Source organism: Panicum hallii, chromosome 6, assembly GCF_002211085.1.
Source record: "Panicum hallii strain FIL2 chromosome 6, PHallii_v3.1, whole genome shotgun sequence".
Taxonomy (NCBI): domain Eukaryota; kingdom Viridiplantae; phylum Streptophyta; class Magnoliopsida; order Poales; family Poaceae; genus Panicum; species Panicum hallii.
Genome location: NC_038047.1, coordinates 38,428,649 through 38,455,439, shown reverse-complemented (window position 1 = coordinate 38,455,439; position 26,791 = coordinate 38,428,649). Strand labels below are relative to the sequence as shown.

The following is a 26,791-nucleotide window of genomic DNA, read 5'->3' as shown; positions in this document are numbered from 1 at the left end:
ATGCAGGATTAAATGTGCTGGGAACTGACAACTGCGACAGTAAAATCAGTACACATTACCCTCCTACCCGAGTGCAGTACTTTTATGTGTTTCAATGAGGCCAATTTAGGTCACCTGCATACGCTGCTGTCCTGCTGCTGCAAAAGCTTAGCTTGGAGCCCCACTTCTTGGAGCAGGACCAGCGCCAGATCCAGGCCTGTACAACCGAAAAGCACTGCACCCAATTCATGCAAGGGGAATTCCAAATTAACCAAATGTTTCAACACGTTCTAGCACGAGGTTTTTCCCTCTCATTTTTCTTATTTAAAAACGAAATAGCACGGCCTTTTCTGAGACGGTGAGATATGCAAAACGTTTATTGGATTTTTTTTTTGGGGAGGGATCTCGTTTTTTGGATTGAAGTGAAGAGGCGCCACACCACACCTTAGCTGGTGGGCCCATGGACCAACCAGGGACCAGCTATATACGTAGTGCAGGCCAATCTCTCTACAGTGCTTACAGCGCCTTCATGGTTTCAGAGCCGAGCAGGTTTCGTTATGTCCAGGACAGGGTAGTGCAGTGCATCGCCGAGAGGACGGGACCATGGAGCGTCGACTCACGGGCTGTTTGGATTCTTCGGATTAATTTTTAGTCATGTTATATCGGATGCTTGAACGTCAATTAGAATTATTAAATTTATACTAATTATAAAATCAATTGTATAAATAGAAACTAATTTGCGAGGCGAATCCATTAACCTAATTAGTTTATAATTTGATAATGTTATACTACAGTAAACATATGCTAATGATGGATTAACTAGATTTAACACATTCATCATGTGAATTAATCTCCATTTATGCAATTAGTTTTATAGTTAGCTCGTATTTAGTCTCCCAATTGGCATCCAAACATCCGATATAACCCGGATTAAAATTAGTCCCTGGATCCAAACAGCCTCTTATTATCGCTGTCGTCCCATCTTTCTCTTGGATTTCAGCTCACTCTATAAAAACTAGTATAATGCAGCTCCTATGCATAGTGACACACTGATACGCTACCAAGTACTGCAGATATTGTTGCCATTGTGTATGAAGTTTTTAATCGGCGAACGCTTTATCCGAACTCTACCTAGGAACATTTGGCTGATCACTGGTGTAACATCTTTAGAATGGCATAGGTCCCTCTCTCCCACCTTCTGGCTGTAATCTAAGGCCTCTGGGCCAACTTTATCATCTGTGTCTCATAGTAAATTACCGGTTTACCGGCATCTGTGGTAAAGCTTCAGGTGGGGATAATCATCCCCCCTTGCCCTAAAAAAACATAACCAACTGAGCTCAGCTCCCTCGTAGAATCAGTGTTTGAGATTTGTCAAAACTATCTATAGCAGCGGAGGGATCAAGTAGCTTCGTAACTCCATATGCTTGCCACCTGGGCTAGACCTCCTTTCCCATTGTTCCATGTTATGAATTTCTATCGAAAACGGTATTCTTATGAAAGAAATTTGTGCGAATATATATAATAAAGGGAGAGGCAGTGATGGTTTTGGGTTTTGGCTCCTCTCAGATTAGGTCCGTATTAGGTTGGTTGTAACAGAACTGAACATGGAAACTCTTGTTGCTCAGGATCTATCAGCCGATGGAATCTGGCCTAGTCGGCCATTCAATTTCCTTCTCGATCCCCAGTCGTGCGCACATTCCCATCTGCTCACCACATGCCGCAACAGCCAAGGAAATCCATCCAACAGTGGAGGCGGCAAAGGGAGAACAGGGACGGGCGATCGAGACGACCCCTGCCTGCCATGGCATTCCGGTTACATTACACGCGTGCCGTGCAGCTAGCCAAGATGGAGATCGGAGAACCAGTCAAGGCAAGCATCCCAACTGCCAACCTCGCCGTCGCGCTAGGCTGGCGTGGTGGCGCTCCACCGTCGTGGCATCCCTTCGCATCAGCTCAGCAGCTGGCCCCACATCAAAGGTTCATTTCATCACATTTATTTGTATGTTGTACTGTATATGTTTTTCTCCAAGACAAAACAGAGCAACAGCAATGATGTAATTAAATGGTGCGACTACGTGTATCTAGCTTAAGGTGCTTTTGTTACGGCTGTTCTTAATTTTGGAGTAAAGTCAGTATGCCACACTCAATTAAAATACAAATAAAGAGGTACTGTGCCTATTATGGGGCTGAAGTTTCTCTTTCAGCACAAAACAGACAGGTGCTAAAAGAGAAACTTCTCAGCATCTCTTTTTTGAGTGTGTGGTAGCCAAACAAGTCTGGTCCCGCGATCTCTGAGTTGCTTGAGCTTGAGATAGGTTCAGGTTTTGAATCTGTTGGCAGTAGATGGCTTAGTAATAAGCGCCACTTAGTGCATAATATCTTTTCCTGAGCTGCTTTATGGTGTATCTGGAAATTGAAGAATGACATTTGCTTTCAGAATGCCAGGTGGAGAGATCTGGGGACCATTCTGATGAAAATTGCTGGGACTGTACAGAATTGGCTAATTCTGTGTCCCGGCGAGCTGAAGGATAGGGTGTCTACTTTGGTTGGAAGTCTGAAGATGATCGCCTCAAGATCTGGGAGGATTACTGGCCGAGGAGAGGAGCTTCCGCCGCGGCGCTTTCAGCCTGGAGGCTGACGAACTACAGCTGGAACCCGAAGCTCATGCCGGCTGATCATTTGTGCTCCGGAGATGCTACTCTCTCAAGATGCCGAGGAGATGCCTTGCCTTGTGTAGTGGAGAGTGTTGTTACTCTGATTTGTTCGGTGCTCCTGGGGTCGTGCTGAGTTTTAGGCGGTCAGATTTTATCACTTCTGGGTGTTGCTTTACCTCTTGGTACTTCGGTATAAGTGGCAGGCCGCTCATACTAAGATGTTGTAAAACGTTCTTGCTGTCTTTTCATATGGTTAAGACGGCGGCTATGGCTCCTAAAACTCTAAAAATTATGGGGCTGAAGGAGTACGTTACTATGAACCATTGTGGGGGTAATGAACTTGATAACCCTAGGCATATAAAATATGCATCCTAGCCGTTGCATCAGCAGAGAATGTACAAAGCCGCTCATCAAACTCAGGCAACTAGGGACATTTTTCTAACTAAAATATGAATAGAAATTCCTCAAACACACAACAACTAACCATTATTAATTCATTATCCAACCATTTTTAGCAAAGGTGTGTATAACTGCAGTCTAAAAAAAATACAATGAAGAGCAGTTTGCTCATTTTGTGGGTACCTGTAAAAATTAACATGCATCCCTTCAGAAAACCACATTATTATATCTTAGCTAAATTGTCCAGCAAAGATCACCCATCCAAACCATATTTATGTACTTATATATAATTAAGCTTTTGTTTCATTCAGGTGCATATGGACGCATATAGTAATAATAATAACAATAACTATATCTCAATAATTAGTAATTAGATATGTATGAGGTGTAGCTTAGTCTCAGCATGTTCTGCTGGGTGAGGTGAGGTGGAATTGGCTGGACCATCAATTCAGCCAGCCGGAGGCATGAGGTCTTCTCCTATCCTAGCTAATCCACAGGCATGACTGAAAGGGTCATGCATGTGAGAGCTTTACGCGCGCCCCGGCATGTCAAACAACCTAAGCCATTGGCGGGCGCGTTAGGTGCGTGTAGGTGGGCGTGTGTGTGGGCGCGCGCGGCCATGGCCCCCCGCCAAGCTGGGCTATAAATATCTGCCTGTGTCTGCACTGTGATCTAGCTAGCAGCTAGGGCAGCTGCTCGATCGATCTCCCTCGCCCGCCCGCCTCCTCCTGTACTCGTCAAACCCACAAGATGCAGGGCTAGCCATTACTCCCCTCATAATCTCTCTCCCCCTCTCGAGTCTCGACCATTCAGAGCCAAGCAAGCAAGAAGATTAGGAGGTGCCCGGTGTGTGTGATGATGAAGAGGATGGTGATCCTGCGGCGGTGCCACCCGCCGCCGCCGCCGCCGGCCGCGGTGCTCATGGGCGGGTGCGGCGGCGGCGTGCGGTACGGGGAGTGCCGGAGGAACCACGCGGCGAGCATGGGCGGGCACGCCGTGGACGGGTGCCGCGAGTTCCTGGCCGAGGGGGAGGACGGCACCGCCGCCGCGCTCCGCTGCGCGGCGTGCGGGTGCCACCGCAGCTTCCACCGCCGCGTCGCGCGGCGCTGTTGCTGCTTCTTCTGCTGCGACGACGACGCCGCGGCGGCCGGCGCCCGGTGGGGGGGCGGCGACGGCTGCTCGCCGGAGTCCTCGGCGTCCAGCACCACGCCGAGGTAGAAGCAAAGATCAGATCAGCAGCAATCGCAGCAGGTGCCAAGCCCATGCCTGCAACTCGCGCCTAGCTTCCGCTTCTTCTCCTCTGACTAGCTAGCTAGCTCGATCATGTCTCTTGCCTAGCTAAATTATTGCTATTGCCTTTTTCCCCCTGCAAAATTATTTGTAAGGTACCAATTCATCACACGCTGCCCGTGTTTGTACGCCTGCTGTCCTCCTTTTTGCATGAGATTGTTGAGTTCCTATGATGGCTCGCCGCGAGATCTACAGAATGAAGAGGCCTTGTCAGGCCACTCTGCATGAGTGATGGATTGATCATGTCCTGTCTCCCTAGCTCTCTGTCCATAAAGCACATATATTTACAGTTTCACAAGTTGAGAGTGGTGGAGTACTTTAATCTGAATATGAATACATACACAAATCTATTCGGATTTTCTATCTGTCTTCAAATATATTTCTGAACTAATTAGCTTGTCCTGAATGCAAAATATTTAAAACCGGAGGGAATATATTGTCAATAGAATTAAGAAAAAGAAACTCCCTCGACCGTCTTTTTCAATGATATATGTTATATTTTATTTCCAGCCATTATTTCAAAATAGTAAGATGTAGCTAAAGCTAAACCTAAATACTATACGGCTATTAATTTCTCTTAAGATATACTCCATTACTTCCAAATTATAGTTGTTTTGGCTTGTACTCCCTGTGTACCTAGACATGTATAGCTTATATCGTCTAAATGCATAGCAAATACTATAACCAAAATTACCAATATTGAATACTCTGTGAATCTTTTTTTATACATATACAATTAAAAAAAAGGAGGAATCAGTACTACCTTGATACTCCTCAAAGTTGCCTATGAAATGGGACACGTACACGGTGAATCTTGGCAATGAACCGTTCACAACATTTGTTCCTAAAAAAAAAGAAGCACTAGCACAAACCAGCAGCTGGTACGAGAACCCATTGCACGAAACTCTCTTCACTGCGTGGAGTCCCATCCAATTTAGTGCGTGTATAACAAATACAGTATCACGCAAATTGAAGTAGCAGCAGTACTACGGCAAGATTAATTAATCTTTTTTCTTTCACGTACTCCTGCGGCCTTTGTGCCTCATTTTCTAAGTTTTTTCGGGCCCAATCAGCAGGTGCCGGCCGGCCGGGCTCGGTCGATCGATCACCGTATTCATGGTGCGGCTGGGCCGGGCCTGTGGACACGAAGCGAAATTTTGATTCATGTTGACATTTATGTGGAAGGAGAAGTTAGATGGCGTCCGTGCTGCGTGCGTTTCTCCGCTTAATTCGATCGCACGAGCCAAGAATGCCGCTCGCGCGCGCGCGCGCGCGCGTGTGTGAACTTTTTTATTTTTTTTTTGGTCAGAGACGAGCGAGGTGGATGATTGGAAATGATAGATGCGAAGCAAATGGAGTACTGGATCGTCTTGGTACGGCATCATTTAAAGCCGCACGGCGTGCGTGCGCGTTGAGTGCCCTGCCGGAACCAGGAGTACGCGTTGCTACTGCTGCTGCGCCTACCACTTGGGCTCCCGTTTTCAGAAGAGCTCATGTAGCCATCTGTGCGCACACCGCTTGCCACTTTTAGTTGGGAGATTTGTCGATGGCACACTGTGAAAGTTTGATTTTGCGCTACACACATCACCAAAGAGAATTTAGTTTCCATCACACCATAAAAAGGCAGTTTGGTCTACAATGCACCACACCAAATAAGCAAATCATTTTCAGCAAAAGAGGAGGTATAAAAAGAACATTTTGCCCTTAGGCCCACCTGTTATCTTTATCATATTTCTTCTTCTGCTCTCTTTCATCTCCTCTTCTCTCCGTCCGGCTCTGCTCTGCTTCTGCATGCCTATCGAAAACTCACCCGACGCTCTCGCAGAGTCGCACTCCCTCTCCGCCTCTCTCCACGGTGCCTCCCGTTCATGAACGTTGGCAGCTCGTAGCCCCTCCGGATCGGAAAGCCCAGAACCTGGAGGCCGAGCGTGCAGTTGCGCATTGTGCGGGACTGCGGGATCGGAGCAGCGGCATGGAGGCTGGAGGTGCGGTCGTGCGCTTTGCCGCTGCTGTGCTGTGTGCCGGGTGCCCAGGTGGCCGGCGTTGGCTCGTGTGGCGGTGCGGGAGTGCAGAAGCACGCAAGCAGCCAAGAAGGCCACGACGCCGAGAGTCCAGGCAGTGAATCGGATGGCCAGCTATACTAGCTGTGATCAACAGCACCGCATGTCAAAAAAGCTCTCGTACCGTGCTCTCACTTCAGTTGCCATCTCATTTCCAAATCAATTGAGGGCCTGTTTAGTTCAGCGCGCATAAACGGAAAAAAACCGTAAACGCAAAGATGCCAAAGGAATCTTACTAATTTGGAGTACTAAATGAAGTCTATTTACAAAACTTTTTGTATGGATGGGCTGTAAATCACGAGACGAATCTAATGAGCCTACTTAATCCATATTTTGCAACAGTGATGCTACAGTAACCATCCAATACTTATTGCTTAATCATGATTAATTAGCATCATTAGATTCGTCTCACGATTTACAACCCATCTGTGCAAAAAGTTTTGTAAATAGACTTCATTTAGTACTTCAAATTGGTTAGATTCCTTTGAAAAAAAATTTTACGTTTACACACCGCTGATCTAAACAGGCCCTGAAATGAGAGGGAGAAGGAGGTGACAAGTGGGTCTAAGGGTAAAACAGTATTTTTGCCCCTTCTTTCAACCGAAAACGGTTAGTTTATTCGGTGCAGTGTGTTGCAGACCAAACCACACTTTCAGGATGTGTTGAAGACTAAAATAACTTTTATAATGTGTGTTGCATAAAACCACAGTTTTACGGTGTGCCACGCACAAATTTCCCCTTTTAGTTCTGGGCATGGCAAATTCACAGGGCCGGGGTAGATCGCAACACAATACCGTGATTTTGAAGGAGGGCAGGACGGGCTCCTGTGCTTTCGGTTCTTCAAGTGTGCATGCAAGTGCAGTCGCTACTTGGCTGGCAGAAGAGAGGGAAGCTTAGCTTCTTCCCTGCACCCTACATAATCTGGGATGCAGGAACCTGTCCAGATTTCTCCACAACCTGAACTGACCGTCTCTACCACTCTCGCAACTCTGTCGATCGCTCCTGACCGGTGACCAATGATAATCCAGACATATTCGCGACCATCTTGTTTTGTTTCCCCATACACGGCAAGCTCTCCCCCTCACGTCTGCCTTCGCCTGGAGATAGCCCGACGGAGGGGGGGCTCTCTTGCTCCGCCGTGTTCTCCACTTCTCCACCGACCAGCCGCGCGCCGACCAGACGATCTCCGATGAGAACGCGGACGCCACGGAACTTGGGGTTCCGCCGGCCGGCCGGCCCTCCTACGCAGAGTGCTAGCTGCTGCCGCGACGTCGTGCGCGACTCCGGCCGTTCCGTCGAGATCTGCCGCGACCTTTTGCGTTCCTCCGGTGAACGGTGATGCCGCGAGCTTTTGCGGTCCGGCCCAAGTCAGAAAACCCACACGGTCTATTAAAAGGAAAGAGAGAAACAAATAGATCTGACTCGGCCCATCGAAAAGGAGGGCCTTCACCAGGCCTGCTCTCATCTCATACGACGAAATCACCAGGCCTTGACCTCCGCCCAGCAGAGGAGACCTGCGCGCGCGGTCCAAGGCCCGGCTCGGCCCGCCCTCCTCTAAAAAATAGGGAATCGTGAAGGCCCGGAGGCACACGCCACGCCGACGCGTGGCCGCACCACCAAAATTTTAAACAGCCGGCTATAGCTGTCCTTATAGTTAGTTAAATACCGTAACGACAATCCTACCGCTAAACATCTTAATCAGCGATTTAGCTGACTAAACGCTGATAGCTGATAGCTCTGCCACTGAACATCTTAGTCAACAATTTAGAACTATGCGCTCCACACGCCGAACGCATCCGAGTCCTCGGACTCGGCCGCCGGAGCCAGCAGCCCGCTCTGCTCCGTCCGTCGGCACGGCACGGGCACCGCACCGTACGGTCTCACCCCCCCCCCCCCCCGCGGGGGTCCACGCCGCCGGCCCCGAAAGCGGCCTCCGCGCGCTCGCATCGCATCGCTTCGTGTCGTACGGGCGCTCCTCATCAATGGAGGCATGGCGCGAGGGGTCCCGCCGGGCCGTGTGCCCGTGCTGCGCGCGCGCGCGTGGACGGAGATCACGCGCCGCCGCCGCACCGGCTCGCCGGTTAGCATGCGTTGCGTGTGCGCGGATACAGCGACATGGATGGTGATGGGGCGAATCTTGGCGGCGGCGTGCGTGCCAAGAGCTAGGCGTTGTGCGCCCAAGCAGGATGCCCGTACGTTCGTTTAGAAAGATCAGGACAAGGATGCCCAAGCTGATGACAAGCTAGCCTACCATGCGTGAGAGCACATGATCAGGACAAGCTGACAGAGCAAGCGGCGGCGGCAACAGTAGTGGCCTCTTACGACCCTCCCAAGTTTTTCACATGGCTCTCTCCGCTTCTGCGTGCTCACGACGGCTGGAATTCTTCCAAGCGCCGACGCGTTCCGGTGAAGATGATGCTGGCATTGCACACACGACTGGGATCGCGTGCACGCTCGTTCGCGCACTGCTCCTCGTTTACGCGGCACCAGTGGCCGTGTGCGCACAGTCCAGTATCTCGGCTCTTGTCGTGATATGGGTGTCTACTGTTGCGTGCTGGTCTGGATTAAGGCACCGTTTGGTACAATTGGTCTGTTGCTGCTGCTCCGTCCTGTCCGCGGCACTGTGCTAGGAGGCCTTCCACGGTGAGCCAGCAGCGCAGTCCTTTTTGGGTAGCGCTTGGGAAGAATCCACATGGCCTTCCACTCTTCCAAGAATCAACAGTTCAAGTTCCGTACCCGTTTCAAATGGGACCGGAGTAGCAAATGGACCGTGGCACTCCGAAAAGATGACGTAAATTGTTCGTCTGCTCATCACATTTGATCTTTGTTTGGAACATAGCTGTTGTTTCATGTTACAAACACTGCATTTTCATGTGTTCAGGACAGGTATTTTAGGATTTTTTTTTTGTTTGCAAAAGCCCACTCCGTTTGTTACTCGGAGTCAGTTTATATTGTAAAATTGCTGAAGCGCGCGTTTTCTTTTTCAGATTGCAAGAAGCGCCCCCCCCCCCCCCCCCCTCCTCCAAGAAAATGCTACACGAAATTTACAGCTCCCTTCATAAGACGCTTTGTTGCGAATGCCTACTCCCTACTCGGCTAAAAGTTGCCTCACCGAGTTTTGCTATTTCCTGATGGGAGATTAAAATAATGTTGCTACATCATATTGAGTTTTGCTATCTGCAAAGAAGCAACATCATGAAAAAGCCTGTTCAAGCATCTGAACAAGTCTTGACTATGCTAACTTAGCCTTCGTGCAAGGTCAAGTGAAGTTGTAGATTCAAATAAATCGGATCGGAGGTGTTTAGTTAACAACGCAATCATAAGAGCTGTAGACATAAAAATTCATAGAAACGTAGGTTCTATTGACTAGAGTCATCATGTAAGAAGCCTTAAAATGTTATGACGGGCCGGGATCAATATTTTGATAGCCATGCTTTCATGATTCTACATCGCCAAATGGAAACTCTGCTAAACATGTGCATACTTGGGTGTTTTTTCATGTAGAGCTGACTCGGCATTCAAGGGAAAATCCTTCGCACTCCAAGTGACATATGGGGTGATTTTTGTAGAATTTCCCATCCTTTTTGGGGAAAAAACACACAGAGAGTTTGTCACTTGCAAACATGCAGACGGTCTTCCCCCAAATCTTCTTCAGTTCTCCTTTGGGCTAGCAAGCGAGGTAGCTAATCGCCATCACCTCAATTAATTGCTAGCGCGGCAAGTCACGGGACCGACCAATGAACGGGCGACGGCAATAATTCTGCATGGCTTGCCGGCTAAGCTTGATCCCAACGACAGCTCTCCCAGTCCCAGCCGAGAGAGTCTGCCGGCGCGGCGCCACCCCTGGCGCCAAGGAAGAAACCGTCAAAACTGGCTGCGCCCCTGCGGCTTCTAACCGCGGCGCCAGCCACGCCGCAGGTCAGCCCCTCGCACAGTAACCAGCCTCTCGCTCGCATTAACGCGCCGCCGCGCGGCGCGCCCTGCGCTGCGCCGGAAGAAAAGAGACCCCCCAAGTCCACTCGTGTTGTGTCACGGCCGTCGCCTCTAGCTAGCTAGCTGCCAGCCAGCAGCGCCCGGCCTGCCGTGCCGCGTCGCGCCGGCCTCGATCGGTCAGGGTCTGCGGGGCCTCGGCGGCCGTGCGCGCTCCTGCATTCCTCGGCGCCGTGGTCTGGTGGACTGACGAGACGGCTCGTTCGACGGGCAGGCGGAAGGGGCCGGACGACGACCGGGCGACGGAAGCTTCCTGTCCTTTTCCTCGGCGCGTCGGCCGGGCAGGCAGCGGTGCTGCCGGCGAGCGGCGAGGGCGAGTGATGTGACGGACTGGAGCCGAGCGGGGCCCTGTGGCGGTAGGAGGGAGCGGGAGCGGGGCCAGGGCCAGCGCCAGGCGCCAGCTCTTCCCGTTCCAGGGGGGGAGTAATGGCGGGCTCGCTAGCTAGCTGCGGCCGCGCGTGGGATGGGGGCATGGGGCTGACTCGATCTTCTCCACCTCTGCAGCGATAAAACGGAGGAGCAATCCGATCCGCCCGTCTACACGTTACACAGTGCGGCCAATAAATCGAAGAAGTGAAGTGATCATCCGATGTGAATGGCTTGAGGCGCGAATGATTGATCGACGCAGACGGAGAGGGGAGGAAGAGGAAGAAGAAGAACGGAGGCTAATTAGATTCGCATTTGCTCCGTGTTCATCTATCGGCCGTTACGGTCACTGCAACTCTCAGCATCCTGTGGGGGATGACGATTCTTCTTCCTGATGATTCACGCATGAGGAGTAAACGCGGCTGCAGCAAGGCCTCGGAGCATTGAAGCGTAGCGCGGCGCGACACGCCGGTCCCGGCGCTCGATCCTGTTGCGTTGACCCCCGGAGCCGGTGCCGTAGATACGGCGAGGCTCGGCCGGCCGGTGTACGCGTTGTCCCCGTCGGTTGACTCCTGGTCCCGGCTCCGATCCTCTTCACTGTATTTATGGGACTGGAGCTGACGCGGGGATCGTTATCTAGTGTCTGTGTGAAGCCTTGAGAAGGAGCAGTCCAAACCGATCTAGGAGGAGCAGCAGCTGCAGGCAGGCGATCCGGTATGGCTACCTACCCCTTTCTCGTCCTCGTGCCTTTACAGCTACGAAAAGTGTCCGGGGGAGCATGCGCTGCAGCACTGCAGCAGTGAAGTGCATCTTCTTCTTCTTCTTCTTCTCGTCACATGTGGAGTGGAGCAGCGGGGCCGTAGCCCCGTAGGGCGTAGGGGGAGGCACGCAATCAAGCCCGTGCGCCGTTCTCCTTTGCTCCATCACCAGCATTCAAGCCCGTGCGCCGTTCTCCTTTGCTTCATCACCAGCATTCAAGCGCCATGCATCACACACACGCAGACTTTTTTGTTTTGTTTTGGTAATTCACTGCCCACGCTTGACACTCCCACTCCCTCCTCTCGCCCTCTCTCGCTTCATCAACACCAAAAAAACCTTCCTCTTCACCGTTGCACGGTTGCAGTATAGCCCAAATAAATTTAAGGTCAGGATGCTGACAGTTTACAAAAGAGGCGAATTAACTGACAGGCAATGAGACTTTCAGCTCGAAAATGACCATCCTCACCTTTTAGGATGAGTAGCTGGAGTGCGAAAGCTGCCCCCTCTCACAGACACTCACTCGCACACATGAATAAGAGCCCTAAGCTCCAAAGCAACAGCAAAAGCTTGCAACGACGACAGTACGGCGTTTTAGTCACGGCCACTGCAAAGGCGCAGCAGGTCATGTCATCCATGAGAGGGTTTTTTTTTTACAGCTCGGGCTGGGAAAAAGGTGCAGGCGTTGCCATGCACACGAAGGAAGGGCTGAACACAGAACAGAACAGTCTGCAAAACGCGATGCGTGCTGGCTCGAGCGAGGGGAAGCGGGGGGAAAAGGTCAGAGCGAAGGGCGGGCGGCTTTAACGACCCACGAGCGTGAGCATTCAAGGCTCGCATGCATACTTCCAAGGGCAGTGAGTGACACCTCCCCTGCTCTCCAGCCCACACCTCTTGCTTGGTTCCTTGCTCTTCACCTGCAGGGGGTGCATGGATCCAGTGCATACCCATGGATGGACATGGGACTGACTGACATGGATCCAGCGCATATAGGCGCGTCCCTCTGCCAAATCGTCTCGCACCGCACCGGTTTCTTCTTTTCCCTCGTTTTGGAAGAATTTGCGTGAGAACCGAAGATAGTAACGAGAGAACAGTTACGAACCTCCCAAAAACCAGCCACCAAGAGGACATATATACAAATGAATTTCTGAACTCAGTTTCAAAGATGGCAGAGAATCATTGGTTTCTCGAGCTGAAAAAGGGCAAAGCGCTCTTCAACAAACTCTTTTGAATTAGGCTCGTTTGAAACACTGGAGTTCACAAAAACTCGGGAGCTCGCTGTTTTCAGTAATTCCTACAGATAGATGCGCAAGGGCCGAGAAGCTTTTCTTAGACAGTGGCATGCATTCAGGACACTCCAAAACAGCAAAAGAATCAAAAAAAGAAAAGAAAAATCTTCTCCAGCTACCTAGCCAGTTGCGTCCTCACTGCATCCTCGCTACAAAGAGGGACGCGCCGCCTATCCCATCAGGTCACATCAGATGCTAACCGCGGGAGACAATTGGCGCTTAAATGCAGTGTCAAGGTCTGTGGCCGAGCCCCCCTGGTGGTCGCCATCACGGAGGGAAAAATTAGGTCAAGCGTCCTGCTGGGTCATGCCATCCTCCTCTGCACAGAGGCATGTGTAGCCCCCCTACGCGCACAGTAGGGAGGGACAACAAGGCCACAAGGGCACTCCGGGACACGGCATTGTGCTGCACATGTGTACGTGCACCGTGCGCGGCATACCTCTGCACGAACGGCTCGAGCCGTAGGAGTGCTCAGTATGTTGTGCTGCCATGCAAAAAATGCGCCGTGGATCTGCACCATGCGTAGATGATTCTCGTTTCCATGCCCTTTTTCATTTGTCTTTTCAACTGTAGAGCTAACTCTTTTCTGAAGAAAAAAAAATATACAGCGCTCTGAAATCTTTATGCATGTAGTGTTTTGTATTGCAGGGCCTAGATTTGATTTATATTCAATTTATACCCACCTAGCCAATTTTATGACAGTGAAAAATTTGTACTGATTCTTTTTTAGGTGAGACTCTTACACGACCTTGTGAGAATCAGTGCAAAAATAATCTGTACAAAATCGGGAGAGAGAGAGAGAGAGAGAGACAATAACCACAAGCGACTGGACACTGGTTGGGTACACATCAAGTAAGAGCAAACGCTTGGGTGTTACAATACTATATGCCTCCATGAACGAATGGATCAAATCGATCCAACATCAAGATAAAATTCAATGTGCACTGCTCGGGGATAGTACTACTAAAAAGGGTCCAAGCTTTGCATATGTGGTTTTGGTTTATAAATTAGGTAAATTACTGCGTTGCTTTTTTCGCTTCCTCTTTGACTCTTAATATAATTGTGTTGGATCATCCGATCCCCAAGCAAATAAAAATCTTTAAAAGGTTGATTTTTGGATCATCATACATGCATGCCTAGGGGTGAAGACTGGACAAAATTTTAGATGGTGTGGGAAGTACTTGGTAATGAGGAAAAAAACACGTCGTAAATAAGGATAAAACAATAAAAGTACAAGGACCTCACTCCATCCATGCTGAAAACATTGTAGAAAGCACTAGGGATTTTACAAGTGTTATTCAGGTCGCGTGAGAAATACTTAACAATAGTAATTGGGTAGATCATGTCTAATAAACAAGAAATGATAAAAGCAAAAGGGCCACACTCCATCCATGCCGAGAACATTATTGCAAAATATGCTCAGCATTCTACAACTGATCAGCAAGCCGGTAAGGAGAGCTCTCATTAGCCACGCCAATAGTTTTGGCCATATATGTACCCCTGCTAAATAGCACACATTTATACGACATCAATCTTTTATAGAACTAATAAGCTGGTTGTAGGGTAAGAAACGAACCATATCAGAATAAGCTGCAGAGGAGAGGCGTTGACACCAAAAGATCCGTCCCTATACATATCCCAACTAAACAGCATGGCAAATTACTATTCAACACCAATCTTTTATAGGATTAAATTTAATCTATGGTAGGCTGTTGAAACATTGCAACAAAACTACACATTTTTTTTAATCTAGTATTCTTTAAATATTTTTACTCCTTCCTTTCAAGGTCTGACCCAACCATCTGTCCCTATAACAAGCAAAATAAAAGTCTACAACATGTTAGTTATGGATCATACATGCCGAAAGGTGAACATAGTGCATAATTTCAGAAGGCGTGTGAAGTATTTGGTACTAAAAATAAGGTAAACCATGTCATAAACAAGATGAATACAACAAAAGCAAAAGGACCTCACTCCATCCATGCGAAAAATATGGGCTCTAGTAGACCTGGCGCTATACATACCGTGTTACTACTACATAAATAGCACATTATGTTACTCAATATTACCCTTTCGTACGATTAAACCGATGCAGGGAGAGAAACCAAAACATTGATACAACTACACATTTCGTGTTCAGTTCTCCTATTATTACTATTAATCTTTTCATTTCAGAGTCAAGGCCCACTATATATGCCCCCCCAAAAGCAAGCACAATTCTATGGAAAGTTAATTTTGCGATCATAAACGCCTAAAGTGAAGGCAGGACAAAGGATTAGAGGATGCAAGATGTACTTGTATTTAGGTAAACCGACTCCATCCATGCCGAAAACATGGCAAAAAAAATGCTTGGATGCCTACAGATGTACGACAGTCGGGGAGGGGTAATGAGGGCTTAGATTCTCGGTTGCCCCGGGTTGATCTGCCCCTACACGCACTCCTATTAAACAACATTTGAGATTATTCAGCATCAATCTTTTGAGGATTTAAATGAACGCATGTTAAGAAGTGTAAACATTGCAGCCACTAGCCATTCTTTTTTATTTCTCCTCTAATTATGACCACTCCTCACCTTTCGAAGTTTAACCCAACCGCAAACAAGCACAAAAAGGAAGAAGTTAATGTACTATCACACATGCTCAGACGTGCGCGAACCTGGAGCTTATGAGAGGTACCATACAGTTATAATTAGGTAAACTGTCATAAACAAGGAGAAAATAATAAAAGCAAAAGGCCCTCACTCCCATCCATGCCGAAAACAATGGGGAAGATGCTAGGGGTGTTACAAGTGTCTGGCAAACTGGTATGGAGGGACTAAGCTCCTGTCGCTCCTACGTATTATTTTTTTGCGAGGTCCTATATATTAAATAACATGCCAAACTATTCAACATTTGTCTTTTGTGTGATTAAATCTTGCGTGCATGGTAAAAACAGGAAACACTGCAACAACTACACATTTTATTTTTCACATGCATATCCCATGATAGGAAAAACCAACACAAACAAAGAACACAATGGCATTTAAGTTTTATAGGGACTATTATCATTCTTATAGATGTACAATTCTTTGGTTTGTTCATGCACATCATCATGGACCATCATCACCTGCTTCATGACTGACTGACTGACTACTACTACTACTACTACAACTATTACAGCGCCATTAATCCAACCAGTTACCCATGGATTAGTATAGACTTACTGCATAGTTACATAAACCATGATCAGTTCCAAACCCTAACACCAAAAACCTAAGAAAAAAAAAGAAGCCAGGAACTGGATTAGCCAGGAAAACTAGATCAACACTAGCTAGCTAGCTTTGCGCTGCGTCGATCTAGACTACCAGGGAGTCGAGTTCCTGGCTTCTTTCTTTGTTTTTTCTTCTTCTTCTTCCAGCCTAGTCACTTTTATTATGTTGTCCATTTATTTTTCTGTCCTAAAAGAACTCGCACGGGTCGGCCAGCCCGCCCATGAGGCCCGCGTCGCCGTGCCCCATGCCGTCGTCGAGCAGCCAGCTCTCCAGCATCGAGAACGCCGGCACCGGGCCCGCGTCCTCCGCCTTGCTGGTCCCGGTGGACCCCCCCGGCGTGCCGCTGTGGCTCGCCGACGCGCCCTCGCCGCCGGAGACGGCCGACGCGGACGACCTGGACCCGGAGGACGCCTTCCCGGCGCTGCCGGTGCCGGGGCGCATCCAGCCCTCCAGCAGGCGCGCGATGTTCTCGGCGCTGGACGCGTACGCCGCCTGGCTGGGCGGCGCCGGCGCCGGCTGCGGCATCAGCAGCGGCAGCGGCTGCGGCTCAGTCTTGGCGAGCGGCAGCGCGGGGTCCAGGGACAGTGCCTCACGGAGCGCCTGGCGCGCGGTGTGGATGTCCGTCTGCAGGCGGCGCTCCCACTGCCCCTTGGGAGCGGCCGACCTGCCGCTCCTCGCCACGGCGCCGCCGGCGCCGGCGCCGTCCCCGCCGGCGTCCATCCTGCTGAGCTTCTTCTTGAGGTGGGTGTTCCAGAAATTCTTGATGTCGTTGTCCGTCCGGTCCGGAAGGTACGACGCAATCGCCGCCCACCTAATCGAGCACAAACAGAAAAAAAAACACAGCCGATCGTTAGGGCTCTGACGAGGAATCAGTCACCACAGAAGCACGCGTCGATCTGGAGCAGGAAGAGGAGTCGAGCGGGAACAATCACCTGTTGCCGAGCAGCGCCTGGAGGTGGATGATGAGCTTCTCCTCCTGGTCGCTGAAGTTGCCGCGCTTGATGCCCGGGCGGAGGTAGTTGGTCCAGCGGAGCCGGCAGCTCTTGCTGCAGCGCATCAGCCCTGGATCCATGGACAGCAGAAACTAGCTAGTCAGGAATCGCCCAGCACAAACAAAAACCCATGCATCTAGCTAGAAAGAAGAAAGAAGCAACAACGAGAAATCCGAGCAGGATCTCGCAAGATCCCAGCACGTACCGGTATTGGTAGGCACGGCGCGCCAGTTGCCGGGCCCGTGGTCCTGAACGTAGGAGACGAGCACGAGGTCCTCCTCCGGCGTCCACGGCCCCTTCTTCACCCCGGTCTTCTCGCAGCACGGCGGCCTCCCCATGCCTCCCCCTCCTCACTCCTCACTCCCTCCCTCCTCAGCAGCGGGAGCCTTGGCCCCTGGGTACGGTGCTCGCTCGGCCGGAAGAAAGGACGGGGAGATTTGACCCTCTCCCTTTCCCCGGCGGTGAAGTGCGCGAGACAAGGGTCCAACCCCGGATGGTGAGGCCGGTCGGTGCCCGGCCGGGGGCGTTTATATAAGCGGCCCCCGCGCAGGCCACCCGGCCCCACCCCCCCGCGTTTGACCGCCCCCGCCGGGAGGAAGCGGCCGGCCGGGGGCCGCGAGTGATGCCAGCACGGCACCCAACAGACTCACTCCCTCCTGTTTCAGGTCTAGTCTCGCTCTAGTCCCCGCCCTGACGCTGCCGCTGCCGCTGCCGCTGCCGCGCACGGGCGCGCGCGCCACGTCCACGCACACGCTGCACGCCTGCACGGGGACCCGCCCACGGGCCGCGACACGCGCGCGCACGTCGCCGCCGGCGTCACCGCGAGCGAGCTAGCGACACGGGCACGTACGCGCTCGCCATGGAGGACCAGGGCCGCGGCGGCGCGCTCCGGACCGAGCCGAGCCGGATCGCGCCGTGCCAGTGTTCACTGTGCAGTGCGCGCACGCGCGCGCGCACATAGTGCCTGCGGTTCTGGGTTGTTTTCCTGACGGAACTCGATGGTCTGATGGCAATGGACGGGTGCATGGTACGCTGGCGATCGACACAGGACTCGTGCGCAGCACCGACGTGTTCTGGACCTGTTAGGAGGCTTCGGACCTCGGGCGTGTGAGGAGGCCTTCAACCTTTGCGTACATGAGTACATGACGAGATCAGTTGTCGTCTCTGCTCAACGTAGCAGAAGAAGGAAGGCTAGCTCGTCCGTTGTTCCGGCTTCCTGGAGCGTCAGGTGTGAACGGCGGCGGCGACTCCCATGGTGCACCGGTACATGGACCGAGCGGCATGGTCGTGTTTTTGCTTAGGGGGACTGCAAACGTGTCACGGCTTCGAAATGGTGGTGCAAGTTTTGCTGCAAGTAACCTTTAGAAATGTCGCAAGAACGGTTTATTTTTAAGGGTGTTTTTGCAAAGTAAGATCGGTGGTGATTTTGCAAATGCCCCTTTTGTGCTGTTTCGCGGAAATGGTCCACGCATGGGTTCATGTGGACGCCAAAGTCGGTTTGGACCGGAGTGTATTGAAGCGGTGGAACTTGCATGCACCGAAAGCGGGCGTTGGTGTTGTCTTGTTTCGTGGAAATTAAGACGGCCTGCGCCTCGGTCCGTGCATGCTGAAGTCAGTCTCACTAAAGTGTGAAGAAGCAATAAAGATTACTAGCACCGAAAGCAGGTTTTGATTTTGTTTTGATTCATGGAAATTAAATAGTCTCGCATCCAATGTATACGACAAATAAGTTGAGTGGGATCTTATGAAGAGGTGAAGATCAAATGCTCTGTGGAAAACTTTGATTTTCCCTTATTTTATGGAAATTAAAATATCCGTTTGTGCATGAGAAATCAGATTGACTGCAGCGTGATGAGGTAGCGGCATGCACCGAAAGTTGGTTTTAATTTCCTTTTTTTGTGAAAATTAATAGTCTCGCATCCAATGCATACGAAGGTAAGTTGACTGGAATCCCTTGGAGAGGTGAAACTTATATGCACCGAAAGCGGGTGTTGGTGTTGTCTTGTTTCGTGAAAATTAAGACTTCCTGCGTCTCGTTTTGTGCATGCTGAAGTCAGTCTAACTGGAGTGCAATTAAGCTGTGGAGTTTATTGGCACTGAAAGCAGGTTTTGATTTGTGAAAATTAAATAGTCCGATGTATATGACAAATAAGTTGAGTGGGATCTTATGAAGAGGTGAAGATCAATTGCTCTGTGGCCAACTTTGATTTCCCATGGTTTTATAGAAACTAAATAGTCCACGCATCTGTTTGTGTACGTGGAATCAAATTGACTGTAGGTAGCAACATTTACATGCATCGAAAGCTAGTTTTGATTTTCTTTTCTGTTGGTTAAATAAAATAGTCTCGCATCCAATGCATACGAAAGCTAGTGAACTGGAATCCCTTAAAGAGGTGAAAATTAAATGCACCAAACAGTGTTTTGATATTCTTTTGTTCTATTGAAATTAAATGATTTATGCATCAATTTGTGCATGATGCAAATAGTTTGATTGGAGTGTGATGAAGTAGTGAGATTTCCTTGCATTGAAAATAGGATTTTATTTTATTTTGTTTTGTGGAAATTAAATAGTCCAAGGATAAGTTCATGCATGCTGAAATCATATTGACTGGAGTGTAATGAAGTAGCGAAGTTTACATGCACCGAATGAGGGTTTTGAGTGGAATCGCATGAAGCGATGAACCTCAAATGCATTGTAGTGGGTGTTTTGATTTTTCTTTTATTTTGTGGAAATTGAATGGTCCAAGCGTAAGTCCATACATTTTGAAATCATATTGACTGGAGTGTGTTGAAGTAGTGAAGTTTGTATGCACCCGGGTTTTGATTTTTTTTTTTGCAGAAATTAAATAGTCTTGCATCTGGGGCATGCGGAAGTAAGCTTAATTGCACCATAGCAGGTTTTGATTTTCTTTTGTTTCATGGAAATTAAATGGCCTGCACATCCGTTTGTGTCCGTTGAAATTAGATTGATTGGAGTGTGATGAAGTAGTGAAGTTTAGATGCACCGAAAACGGATTTTGATTCTATTTTGTTTCATGGAAATTAAATAGTCTAGCATCCAATGCATTTGGAAGCGGGTTTTGATCAGAATCCCATGAATAGACGCAGCTTAAATGCACCGTAGCGTGTTTTGATTTTTTTTCTTTTGTTTCGTGGAAATTAAATAGTCTACGCATCCGTTTGTGCATGATGAAATCATATTGACAGGAGTGTGACGAAGTAGTGAAGTTTACATGCACTAAAAGCGGATGTTGACTTTGTTTTTTGTGGAAATTAAATAGTTGGTACATATGAAAGTAAGTTGATTGGAATCTCATGAAGAGATGAAGTTTAAATGCACCATAGAGATTCTTTTGTTTCATGAAAATTTAATGGTCTACGCATTCGTTTGTGCATCCTGAATTTCATTTGATTGGAGTGTGATGAAATAGTGAAGTTTGCTTTCACCATGCAAAAGCGGGTTTTCATTTTGGTTTTTAGGAAATTAAATACTCACATTGGTTCATCCATGCAGAAATAATTTTGACTAAATCTCTTTTTTTAAAAATTGTTGACTAGAATCCTATGAAAATAGGTGAAGCTACATGCACCGTAGTTGATTTTGCTTTGTTTCTTGGAAATTAAAAGTTCCGCGGATCCATTCCTACATGCCAGGGGTAATTTTAACTAGAATGTCATGAAGTGGTGAAGCTCACCATATTGGGTTTCTAGTTTTTTTAGTTTGATGGAAATTAAAATTCAGCGCATCCATTACTGTTAGAGGGAGTAAGTTTCACTGGAATGCCATGAAGCGGCGAATCTTACATGCATTATGGCGGGTTTTGATTTTGTCTTATTTGGTGAAAATTAAACAGCACGCGCATCGGTCCGTGTGCTGAAACCTGTTAACTAGAATGCAACAATAAAAAGTAGTGAAGCTTACGTGCATGTAAGGTCTTTTTCTTTGTTATGTTTCGTGGAAATTAAGAGGTCTACACTTCGGTCCATGCATATTGAAGGTAAGTTTGACCAAAGTCAATGAAGTGAGGAAGCTTGCGCACCCAGTGGTGAATGAGATCACCGTACCTCTAACATTTAGAGGATGTTTGGATGAGTTAAAGTTTGAGTGCTAATTTTTAGTGCATATTAGCACTAAGGTCCGTACCTACAATTTTAAGACCCTGGTGCACAAAGGAGACCCCTAAGTAAGGAAAGAAAATATAGAAACTCCAAATTTAGAGTATTGCATTATACAATAGTATATTTTTTGTTTTTAAAAAGAATATATTATTTACAATACTAAGAACTACAATAAATTTTTTTCAATACAAACTGCAATAGGCATAGATACTAAGAAAGTAAAAGAAGAATCTTTCTCATCGAGATATATTTTAACCTCCAGTTTAGCGTCCCCATCTTAATTGAGAATTAAAAAAATAAGATGAGAGTGGCAAAGCGCGATCTGCAACAGGGCATAGCTGCAAGGGCAGGGCTTACCCACTCGCGCGAGATGGCGTTGGCGACGGCGACAACCAGTGAGAAGGCTATGACGATCTACGTGTGCGTGGCTACCTCGAAGTCGAACCGTCAAAGGTGGGACGTCTGCTTCACTGCATGCTATAGGCACGGCCGGCATTACACAAGGCCGGGGAGGGATGCCTACATGCTAGGGGCACAACATCACACAAGGCCGCGAAGGGCGTGAGGCGTCGGGCACTCCAAATTGCAGCAAGTGTGCATGGATTGTGGTGTTTAACATGTGGCATGTCCGCTTGTGAGCTGATTTGATCTTTTAAACTTCAAAGGACGTGGGCTTCTTAGTCATTTAAAAGCTAATTAGCTAATAAATAATTAACTAGTGTTGGGGCCCATAAAATTGGAGGCCCGGTGCAGTAGCCCCACTTGCACTGTGCCTGACAGGCCTGTTAGCACTCATACATATGCTAAAGTTTTTAAATTTTAATTAAAATTTAGCCAACCACGTTAATACTTCTGTTTGAATGAGCTAGTACTATAGTTTAGCACTTTCATATAGTTTAGCACTTTCATCCATTAGTATTTGGATCCAAACGGAACCTTAATCAGCTTTGCCAAGGTTCATTTTTAGTCGTTGCTGATATGTACTCCGTATTTCTCTCAACAACACTCACTCCAAGTCGACATACCTTTTCTCCCCAAAGTCCAACTATAACCACAAAAACACTACTAGTAGAGTTCCTTTCTCGCTCGCTGATCGCGTCACCGTGAAGACTGAAGACGCAGACGACAGTACGGCTACGGGAGATCCCATACCGATGGTACACGATGGGTGACTAGAGCGAGGGACAGACGGACAGTTTAGCAGACCTCTCGCTGCAAAGACCCCTTGCTTTTCTTGACCAGTTTTAAGCATCGGCTTTAATGGCGACCCGATGGATCGACCGATCGACGAGGCAGCAGGCAGGTACAACAAGACCCATGGATCGATTGGCAGACCAGCAGGGAACGAAGGCAACGTACGATGGCCGACAGCGTATGCCCGCTAGCTGGTCCGATCCTTGGGCGTAGTTCACTCCAGTGCTGGGGCTGGGAGCGCAGCTGGTCCCGGCCGGCGGTCTATTCGTACCGTGCCCTGGGGCTCAAGCTTCGTCGATCTGTTCTGCATTGGGCGTATTGGGCAGCTTCCCCGGTCGATCAGTTAGTTAACCCCCCATGGCACGCGCGGCTGCTGCTGCCGCCATTGCAGTCGAGCTCGAGCAAGCGGAGTGCTGGGACCATGAGGAACAGGAGCAGCAGCACGGCACACGTGAGGAGGATGCGGCTCCGCAACGGCGATCAGCTGGGAATGGGAGCATGGTTAGGGCCTGTTTGGGCACACAAAGATTCAAATCCAAATTCTTCAGACTTGCTTTTGACTTGAGAGGCTGTTTGGCACGAAGCAATAGATGCATTTTTCGGGCGGGTTTTAAATTAAACGGCGCTCTCCTGAATGGAACTGATCGATCACTCTATCCCATCTAGATACTAGTATTCCTCAAGGTTCAGGTTGGCAGCCATGTGGCCTCACTTGCTGATTAAATGTTCATGTGGATCAGATCGACTGGCAATTACTATCAACAATAAAAATATCAAGGGGGCAACAGCACCTTTTAAATGATAATGGTCACTGCAATGGGGCAACAACGCTTTTTAAAAAATTTCAGAGTGGGACTTAAAAAACAATACATAAGAGACATATAAAAAGGTGTATGATTTTGCGAAGATCGGTATAATAACCTTCCTTTTATCTAATTTTTCCTTGAATTAAAAAAATTGAAGGTTTATGTATATGCAGAGGTTTTGTGAAGAAAAAAAAAGGAAAACAAACTGCATATGGCGTGCCTTGATTTCCAGAAATTTTCCACGTTCCGCAAGTCTGTGGCCCTAGCAGCCAGGTTGATTTGATATCCCTCTTATCTCTGTTTGTTCCATTGCCACACGACCCATACCTCTCGGTGACCCCTCCATGTTCATGTCGTACCTCCAATTTGTGAGCAGAATTGCTTTTCATGTGCCTGACTCTTTATTTCTTCCATGTTTATGTTTATTGGCCTTGGGTGACCACTCAATGTTTCTGCAGAGATAGCAGGGAGATGCATGAAAAGCATTCTCAAATATGAGGTAAAAGTTGGTTTGCCTTCCATGTGGCTTCATTTACATCTCCCTATCACCAGAGTACTACTTGAGATTGAAAGTTGGTCGGTCATGTTTTTTTAATATTATAAGGCTAGCAGTGCTAACTTAGCATGCTGGTGTAGACTCAAATATTTGAGAGCTCCCTTTTTTGTTGAAAGTTGCATGAATCTACTAAGAACTAATATTAACACAGAGTGCAACTGCAACCTCAGCCACCCTCCTAGTTTCTACTTTCTAAAGGACTTTTAATTTTAGATGGTCTGCTTGATTGGAAGTTTTTCATGGAGTTGTTTGAGATTAAAAAAAGTTTTTGCTGGAGTAAACACATAAAAATGAAGTAATTAGCACTGCCCAGAAAAGATTTTCTGACATACTAGCCCAAGGTTGCTTCATTTAGCAGCAAGATCAATGCCAAGCCAACTAAAACGCACCGTGAATAAACTGGAAAACTTCTCATTTCTATATTGCTGCTAGATGCAATTCTTTTGTGAAACAAAAATGCACCACTGTTCGTCAAATATCACGAGAATTTCTGCTCTGCAAATCTTGGGGGTGTCGAGAGAATTAGCAGTAACAACAAACACGTGCTGTGAGGCGGTGTAAGGTATAGGGTCGGCATCATTCGTTACTATACAGGATTAATATAGAAAGAGGGAGGACCACTGTACGGCCGCTTCCAGTTCACAAATCCTAGTCTAGCTATCAGTGGCCAGTGCAAATTTCATGGGGTGGAGCAGGGCATGTTTCTTCCATTTCCTGGCCAGGCTTCTCGCTGCGCAAACCGGTCGGGCTTCGAATCCTGGCACCTTCTTAGGATGGAGGGGGAGAGACCGTCGGCGTTCCCAACTTCCATTTTCCGCTCTTTATAAAATAAATAAACACCTACTTCTTGTAACTATATATATTTATCTTAGGTCACCGTGGGACATGCTTAATTACCCAAACTTCCAAACATGTGACGGTTAAAGAAGTGGGAAAAACGGTTGACATAGGGTGGCGGAAATTTACACTTCCGCATTATCTTTGTCATGTTTAGTTTTGAAAAGGATGCTTAGATAAGTTTTGGCCATTTCATTCCAATATTATTGTATTGAAACAAAGATATCCTTGTTTGAGCTAATCACAGGAATGGCAACACACCTGTTTCTTAAGTGAACCGCGTGACTATTAAAGAAACAATTGGTATAAAAGAAAAACATGGTGAGATACCATGGAAAGATCGCAGCCTAGCAATGCCAATCTGCACCATTTAATGAGAAATCAATGGTGATATGAACCACTTTTATGCGTTTCAGTCGCAGGCCCATTCCCTTGGGACTGTTCCCTTTACGAAGCATACTGTGTGCATTTGATTCACTACCGACCATAGCACGCAACAAAAGCAAATGGAAGACTAGGAGAGCAGCATGGACACGTCGTTGCATTATCAGCGAGCGAGTTCTTCGGCGCTGGTAGCTCTCCTCGAGCTCTAGTTCTGCGCCCGTAATGTATTTTTTATCGAATATGCAAGAGAATTATGTATCTTTGAATAAAAATAGAATTTAAAAGATAGTTACAACGCTCCCTATCACTTATCACTTAGGTTTGTATTACATGAATGCAACAACCGGAAGAGGAGGGTTACCTACTCGAAAACGGATTACTTACCGCCGCCCCCCCCCCCCCCCCCCGAACAACCTAGCTCTGTGTTTTTGGCCCCCGTAATGTTGACTTGCGGAAACTGGAAGATCCCAATGGACCGGTGTTTGTGGCGCCAATTGGATAGATGCCACCTTGAAGACCTTGCAACATCGTGCAGCAGACAAAGTCCCTGTTTCTTGATTCAACAAGTTGCCGGCCAGGTGGATAGAAACATCTCCAGATTTTCTTTTTGGAAAAGTCTGATTTACACTTTTAAACTATTGCAAAAATTCAATTTTCAACCTTAAACTACAAAACCGGATAAGAGAGGCCATCCAAATGTCGAAACTGGGTAAATTTGGCCCTTAGGGTGGTTTCAAAGGTGGTTTTCCATTTTGTGAAAATTAAAAATACTCAAATTTAAACTAAAAAATTCATAAATAACTCATTTCAAATCCAAAAAATATGAAATTAGTATCAATTTTTTCTAAAAATGTAACCTATTGGCACTTTACTTGTCAGTTATTTGGATCCAGTTTCTTTATGTTTATAATATTTGGTTGCTTGTAATTATGCCTATTATTTTTGAATAAATAAGATTGAAATAGAGCAACAATAGATAGGCTACATTTTTAGAAAATTTTTGGTACTAGTTTCATATTTTTCTGATTTAAAATGAATTAATTTTGTTTTTTTAGATCTAATGAGAATTTTTAATTTTTTAAAAAATACAAAACCACCTTCGAAACCACCCTAAGGGGCATATTTGCCCGGTTTCAACAATTGAATTGTCTCTCTTATCCGGTTTTATAGTTTAAGATTGAAAATCAGACTTTTGCTATAGTTTAAAGGTGTAAACCGGACTGTTTTCTTTTTTTTAGACATGTCTATTTCTTAATTTAACGTTTAAGAAGAAGGGATAGATGACAGAAGCGAGGAAAGAGAGTGAGGGGTGTTAAAAAGGGCAAAGCAACATTATCTGATAGTTGGAAACAGGTCAAGGATAGAGAGAGAATGCACCGATTGAACAGAAGAATGAGTGGTCTAAATGTGGATGCTGCTTTTGATCCATTTTCCGGGATAGCAAACCTAGGAATGGTATTTAGAGATCATACTAGAAAAGTGTTACTCTCAGCCTTAAAGCATGGATCGTTACGTGCAGTGGAGGATGCCGAAGCTAAGGCTTGCCTCAAAACGGTTTATTTGATAACTGAATGTATCAGAAAACCAACTGTGATTGAATTGTTGTAATGTCATAATCGCCCTGAATTTCAAGTCCGGTGTGCTTGTAATCCTGGAGGTGAAAGAGTGTAAAGTTGGAATAGAGCGCAATAAGGTACCCCACAAGTTAGTCCAGTTAGCGAAATATTGTATGTATTTGGCGGTTTGGAGAGATCAATCTCCATCTTGTGTTCATGAGCTACTGCGTAAATGATTATCATATTAATGAAATGTTATCTTTCTTCTAGAAAAAGAGAGTGAGGGATGTTAAAGTTAACGTAGAGATATCATT

The 26,791-nt window shown here is 47.5% G+C and overlaps 2 protein-coding genes across 3 annotated transcripts; one reads left to right on the top strand and one right to left on the bottom strand.

The window, feature by feature from the left end:
* The first annotated feature begins 3,713 nt into the window (after window positions 1-3,713).
* LOC112897824 (mini zinc finger protein 4-like) lies at window positions 3,714-4,647 on the top strand. Its single transcript, XM_025966214.1, has 2 exons — window positions 3,714-4,283; window positions 4,418-4,647. The coding sequence occupies exon 1, from the start codon at window positions 3,888-3,890 to the stop codon at window positions 4,248-4,250; it is 363 nt and encodes a 120-aa protein (XP_025821999.1). The 5' UTR covers window positions 3,714-3,887; the 3' UTR covers window positions 4,251-4,283; window positions 4,418-4,647.
* Window positions 4,648-15,791: 11,144 nt separating this feature from the next.
* Window positions 15,792-17,512, bottom strand: LOC112897189 (myb-related protein 306-like). Of its 2 annotated transcripts, XM_025965434.1 has the most exons (4): window positions 17,231-17,512; window positions 16,966-17,095; window positions 16,749-16,844; window positions 15,792-16,545 (listed from the first exon to the last, which is right to left on the bottom strand). In XM_025965434.1, exons 1-4 carry the CDS (start codon window positions 17,361-17,363, stop codon window positions 16,194-16,196), a joined length of 711 nt encoding a protein of 236 aa, XP_025821219.1. In that variant the 5' UTR covers window positions 17,364-17,512; the 3' UTR covers window positions 15,792-16,193. The 2 variants fall into 2 exon arrangements, with proteins under 2 accessions (XP_025821219.1, XP_025821217.1); XM_025965432.1 differs by having other exon boundaries at window positions 15,792-16,844.
* Window positions 17,513-26,791: the final 9,279 nt, after the last annotated feature.

Coding starts and splice junctions, on each gene's coding strand:
- LOC112897824 (XM_025966214.1), top strand. CDS start 3,888: ATGATGAAGAGGATGGTGATCCTGCGGCGGTGCCACCCGCCGCCGCCG.
- LOC112897189 (XM_025965432.1), bottom strand. CDS start 17,363: ATGGGGAGGCCGCCGTGCTGCGAGAAGACCGGGGTGAAGAAGGGGCCG. Junction 17,096..17,230: donor CGCCGTGCCTACCAATACCG/GTACGTGCTGGG, acceptor CCATGGATCCAG/GGCTGATGCGCTGCAGCAAG. Junction 16,845..16,965: donor CAGGCGCTGCTCGGCAACAG/GTGATTGTTCCC, acceptor GTGCTCGATTAG/GTGGGCGGCGATTGCGTCGT.